This window comes from Cebus imitator, unplaced genomic scaffold (genome assembly GCF_001604975.1).
Source record: "Cebus imitator isolate Cc_AM_T3 unplaced genomic scaffold, Cebus_imitator-1.0 Scaffold43, whole genome shotgun sequence".
NCBI classification, from domain to species: Eukaryota; Metazoa; Chordata; class Mammalia; order Primates; family Cebidae; genus Cebus; species Cebus imitator.
In genome coordinates, this window is record NW_016107358.1 from 6,234,655 (window position 1) to 6,241,223 (window position 6,569).

Sequence of the window (6,569 nt, forward strand, 5' to 3'; positions counted from 1 at the left end):
AAAGTGGTTGGAAGAGCTAAAGTTATCATCCAAACAATGAAACCTCTAAAATTTACTTTTGAGGAAAAGATACATTTTAGGATTTTAGCATTCAAATATTTAGTATGCAGTTGTGCAGCTGTCAACACACTGGATCTGCCATCCATCTCTCTTGACCATATTTTAGAGTTAGAGGAGCTTGCTGACCTGGTTTTCTTGAAATTATTAAGATTTCTTGAATTTTAAGTCAAATAAAGATTTTTCTTTTTCTTTTTTTTTTAACTTTTTTCATCTTTTTTTGAATTGTACACAAACATTTCCTACATAATCCAACATACAACAGAGAAATGGTACATCTTTTTCTTTCAATTTGCATACAATGGAAAAACAAGTATATATATATTTTACAAAGTTTAACTAATAAGACACTAGAGCAAGTTGACAGTTTAAGTCTATAGATGAGAAATTATCTAATAAAAATAATCAATTTTTTTCAGCATCAGTCACTTCCATAACCAAGTGTCATTTTGATAATAAAACTTGCTGCCAATCAGAATACTGGTATATACGCATACCATTACTCAACTTGTAGTACTGCTCCCCACCTTAGTTCTTTACAACCACTAACATAGAAAATTGTTGAAAAGTAGGGGCAAGCATTTGCAAAAAAACAAAAAATCCCCAGCTTATTATAAGCATGAATATGATGGAATTTCTTCCCAGCAATAGACTTTCAAACCACCAAGAAATCACTAGAACTAAGTATGCCAAGTTATTTTGCCTATGCCCAAGAAGAGACCCACTTATATATCCAACAGAGGAGCTGAAAATCAAATTTAGTGTTTAGTTTGGGGGTGGGTTGGGAAATTCAGCCACCATTTTAAAATGACTGTCTTAAAAAAAAAATGACCACCAAAAATAGGTTCACTAAATTTATTTTAAAAATCATAAAACGTTTCTTACAAAAGAGTATTACATTCTGCACACTGCTCTGAACAGATGCCAGGGACATGTGGACTATTGTTACTTTTCCTTCCTGTCCCCCCCCCCCAAATGTTACAGTGACCACAAAGCAAGGTGTTCACAATAATTACATGGGGGGAATTTTTTTTAAACCACCAACAATAACAAAAAATAAAATCCACTCACTCTGCTGCTGTTTCAAAATTTAAATGTTAGTTTTTGCACGCCCTCCCGCCCCCCCAACCCTGTTTGTAAGGAACTAAAACATTACATCTGGTGAACAGCAAAGATTTCACTACACCTCAAATGCAGAACACCTATGAAGCAGAGGAATGTTGGCTTTTTAAACAGAAGCAGATAAAAAAAAAAAACATGCAGGACTCCTTCAGTTCTTCACTAGTCTTAGAAAAACTTTCCAGAATACTGCTTCACACTATAAAAAAGAAAAAATATCTTGCATTAGAATCCTTCAACATCTGCATACTGCTTCACACTGTTCTGCAGCAAATACTGTGCATTCTGTATCTGGTCCTGTGTTCCTGTAATGGTAATGATCCGATCTTCGGATCCTTCTAAAGGCCCATCAATTTTGATCGAAGCTCCCGACTCATGACGGATTTGTTTAATCCGCTGACCACCTTTGCCAATAATAGATCCAGCCAAATCTTTGGGAATAGTTACTTGTGTAGTAATAATAGGTCCACCAAGATCACCATATGAGCCACGACCCCCTGCATAGGAATAATCATATCCGGAGCCACCCTGTGGCTCATAAGCCATCTGCCATTCTGTCGGGCTCCATGTGTCTATTGCAGAATCCCAAGTTTCATCAGCACTGAAACCAACCATGCCATCGTAACGGTCTCCAGGTCTTCCTCTTCTGTCATAGGCCATGAGGTCTCCCCCTCTAGGTGGTGGTGGTGGAGGAAGAGGAAGATTCCGAGCTCTGCTACCACCCCGGCCACCCCGTCCGGGAGGAGGGGGAGGTGGTCCTCGACGAGGGCTCATATCATCATAATCTCTTCTAGATGGAGGCATGGGGCGCCCACCCCGACCAGGAGGCATTCTGTCAAAACCACCTCTTCCCCGCATGGGAAATCCCACTGGGCGTCCACGGCGGTCATCAAACATCATTGTAAAACCACCATAATCATAGGTTTCATCGTAAAAATTAGGATCGTAAGGCTGTGCACGTCCTTTGATGGGAGACTCAGATATAAGATCGAGGATGATCTTTATGCACTCTACAACTCTATCGGGTTTTCCTCCAATAAGAACAACTCTGTCAGTGGAATGAGGACAGCATTCCTGGAAAAGCTTGATGGTTGTTTGAGTGTTCTCTCGAAGTTCTTTGATTTTAGCACCTTTGACCCCAATAATTCCTCCTGCTAGACTCTGATGAATCAACAGCCTCAACTCGCAGTCAAAGTCACTTCCTTTATAGTGTTGGTACTCTTCCAAGGTAGGGATGATTTTCTTCAGAATTTCTCCAATTGTTTCAATATCAGCACTGATACTCAATATGCGCTCGGGGCCACTGCTGTCTGGGACTGAAACACTGGCATTGTAGTCTGTACGGAGAGCCTTAATATTCTTGCCTCCTTTTCCAATCACTGCCCCAGCATTCTTGCTCTGAAGCAGAATGCGTAATTCAACCATCTCATCAGTGTTTCTAGATCTTTTAAATGCTTGTTCCTCTTCCATATCTTCTGCAGGGCGTTTACCAAATTCACCATTGGTTTCAGTATTAGGGAAGGTTTCTTCTGGCTGTTCAGTTTCCATATTCTTGTATTAAATGGACACACCAATCAGTTATTATATATCCTCGCAGAGCAGAACTGAAGTGTTCTGGGTTGGACCAACAACTGACACCCCCGTGCTGCAGTAGCCTATAGGCAGCTAACAAGTGAGACACAGGGAAGACGTCGAGGTCGGTGCAGCAGAGAAACAGAGGATAATGGCGTCTCAAGATTTTTCTTTTTAGAAGTTTTCTTCTTCGAGAAACACATTGTTCTTTCTCTTTTTTAAAGCAGATCACCTTCAAAATGAATTTAATGGCCAGAAATTATAAAATTAATTTTTATAAATTAGAAGTCAAAGGTTGAAAATATTTTTTATCCTGTATTTTATAAAATATTTATTTTAATACAGTAGATTTTTCATCCACCTATTTGGCTTCTATGTAAGAAAACAGTCAACCACAAGTGATTACAATGGTTGAATGTTTTCATAAATAGAAGCCAAATCAGTGGATGAAAAATGTACAGTACTGGAAATGAAGTAGGGATTTAAAAATGCAATCATCTTATTAGTTTTTTCTTGAACATTAAACTCACCAAGGAACCACATCAGGGGTTGTGCTTTGTGCCACCACCCCACCATCCCTGGAGAAATTCATAGCACCTCTATATTGTGGCAGCCTAAAGACAAGTAACTAAGGAAAACCCAACTTCAGCCAGAACTGCAGGAGCCATTTCTGAAATTCACATATGCAGTATCTTCAATGAAGGAGAGAAGACACTGCCCTGGGAGGTCTTTGCCTTTGGTCTGGGCACACCACCTTCCTCATGACATATCAGGTGGTAGCATCATAAATGTTCATAATACATTGAAGGAAAAACTATAGCTATAGAATACATTTATTTATTTTGGCAAAGCCTGGAGAAATCAAACATCAATGGCACAGAACAAGTTTTTGAATAGAGCCCAAGAACTCACTGTGATTTGCATTCATGTAAACACCTACATTTTTTCGTTAACTGAACTGATTTAACAGCTAATTAAAACTAGTCAGTAAGCACAATGCAAAATTAATTAAACCATTTAGTGGAGAGATTCAAATTAGTGAGAGCAATGCATTGGACACTATGAAAGCAAGTGCAATTGCTACTTGTCATCAGGCAAAATCGTTCTGAGGGTAAGTGCGTTCCCCAGGGAGAAATATGAAGGAATACAAATCATCTTGTTGATTGTATGATCTTTTATTAAGCAAATGTGCTGAATTTCAGCTTATCTTTTAAATGGAAAAACTAGTCTTATAGTTATTTAATAACCACTAAGAAAATTTGTGAAAAACACTATTTATAGTAAAATTGATCATTTTTCAGATTTTATAAAGGTAAAATTTTTAGCCATGTGGTATAGGAATATTGCTTGTCTCTCCTAAAGAAATAAGTCAAACAACTTCTTTCTATTGTCAATCTGTCAATTCCAGACAGTCTTTTTATTTAACAATAGTCTTCTGCTTGAGAGGTGACCACTTCCCTTGTCAATAAATATATCATTTTGACATGCTGGGCATTCTTTATTTTCTTAATTTTTTTAAATCTGACCTTGGATGATTTTTTTTCTGAGTAACTTCCCACAAAACATGGGATATCAGTTAAGGGGAAATAAAAACTTTGTTCTTAATGCTCAAAAATAAGAAGATAGAAATTTCAGTAACCTTTTTTACCTTCTACGAATGCTGGTGATAGCTACAGACATTTCTTGCATGACAAACTCTGTTACCTTCTGTTACCTCATATGAGGTAATTTTACCTGGGAAGCATCTAATCTGTGTAGACAACAGTTGTGTTCAGAACTGAGATAATCATATAATCTACGTTCTCTAAAGAAGTGTATATACACACATACACAGTGAAGCTTAATGACAGGGATATGTTCTGAGAAATGTGTTGTTAGGCAGTTTCGTCATTGTGTGAAAATCATAGCGTACTCACACAAAACTAAAGGGTACAGCCTACTACACACCTCAGCTATACGATATAGCCTATTGCTCCTAGGCTACAAACCTGCACAGCATGTCACTGTACTGAATACTGCAGTTAGTTGTAACACAACAGTAAATATTTGCGCATCTAAACATTGAAAGAGTACAGTAAAAATACAGTACTTTAATCTTATGGAACCACTATTTGCAGTTCTGACCAAAATGTTATCCTGTGGCTCATGACTGAATGTACATACAAACACATGTTTGTTTTCTGCTTTAAGTACCATTGCTAGCATACCCCATATGATCAAAAATATATTACGACTATTTTTAAAAACAATACTAAATAGGATTTTCCATAACTGAAACAAAATGACCTTTTTAAAGATAAGCAAATCTGGATTTAGATTCAACAGTGTTTGTTCTGTAGACTTCTGATAGTATCTCTGGGATCCAAGACGTTTCTAAGTACACTTCCACAAAAGTGGAGTTAGAGAAAGCAGATCCTAGTGAAACCATGGTAAAAGAACCAGACTCACTGTGAGCAACATAATCAATGCTGAAATAAGGAGTTTTGAATGTATAACTAAAACAAATTTATCAAGAACCAATTCATTTAGTGTAAATGAAGCCTTGTCCTTATAGTTCTCCTAGCCAGGGAAGAAAATACTCTTTGATAAGTTTCAACTTGTTGATTGGTGAATTTCCTCACTATGGAAAATATTGGCCATAGGACCTTTCCAAGTGTCTTTCTCTAGACTATGAGATGGCTTTTGAGCCTTTCAACCATGCAAAATACACCTCGACCATGAAATTTATCCCCCATCTTTTGCAGCACATCTAGTAACCACCTTGTCTTTCCCCCTACTTGATTAATACCACGAAAATAAGCACAGAAATAAGAATCTATGGTCCATGGGAACCGATAGTAACTTGTATTCCACTCATTCAATGCTTGTTAATTCTGGAAATTAGATTGGAGTAGGGTGTGGAGAAGGCAGGGTCAATATACCAGATTGAAATCATTTTGAATCTTATCAACGCAGAAGTGTGTTTCTGTTAGATTCCTCCAATAATATCACCAATGGCATAAGAGCCAAAAGGCTGTAATGTCCTTTTTTTTCTTTTTTAAGTTTTTTTTATTACACTTTAATTTCTGGGGTACATGTGCAGATTGTGCAGGATTGTTACATAGGTATACACATGCCATGGTGGTTTACTGCATTCATCCTTCCATCACCTATATTAGGTATTTCTCCTAATGTTATCCCTCCCCAGTCTCCCCACTCCCTGCTATTCCTCCCCTAGCCCTGCTAACCCTCAACAGATCCCAGTGTGTGATGTTTCCCTCCCTGTGTCCATGTGTTCTCATTTTTCAACACCCACTTATGAGTGAGAACATGCAGTGTTTGGTTTTCTGTCCTTGTGTCAGTTTGCTGAGAATGATGGTTTCCAGATTCATCCATGTCCCTGCAAAGGACATGAATTCATCATTTTTATGGCTGCATAGTATTCCGTGGTGTACATGTGCCACATTTTCTTTATCCAGTCTATCACTAATGGACATCTGGGTTGGTTCCAAGTCTTTGCTATTGTAAACAGTGCCACAGTGAACATATGTGGGCATGTGTCTTTATAAGAGAACAATTTATAATCCTTTGGGTATATACCCAGTAATGGGATTGCTGGGTCAAGTGGTATTTCTATTTCTAGATCCATAAGGAATTGCCACACTGTCTTCCACAATAGTTGAACTAATTTACACTCCCACCAACAGGGTAAAAGTGTTCCTATGTCTCCACATCCTCTTCAGCATCTGTTGTCTCCAGATTTTCTAATGATCGCCATTCTAACTGGCATGAGATGGTATCTCAGTGTGGTTTTTATTTGCATTTCTCTAAATACCAGTGAT

General features: G+C 37.9%; 1 protein-coding gene across 1 annotated transcript; it reads right to left on the reverse strand.

The window, feature by feature from the left end:
• Window positions 1-262: 262 nt before the first annotated feature.
• LOC108302972 (heterogeneous nuclear ribonucleoprotein K-like) lies at window positions 263-2,921 on the reverse strand. The gene has a single exon (XM_037737857.1). It carries the CDS (start codon window positions 2,722-2,724, stop codon window positions 1,402-1,404), a length of 1,323 nt encoding a protein of 440 aa, XP_037593785.1. The 5' UTR covers window positions 2,725-2,921; the 3' UTR covers window positions 263-1,401.
• Window positions 2,922-6,569: the final 3,648 nt, after the last annotated feature.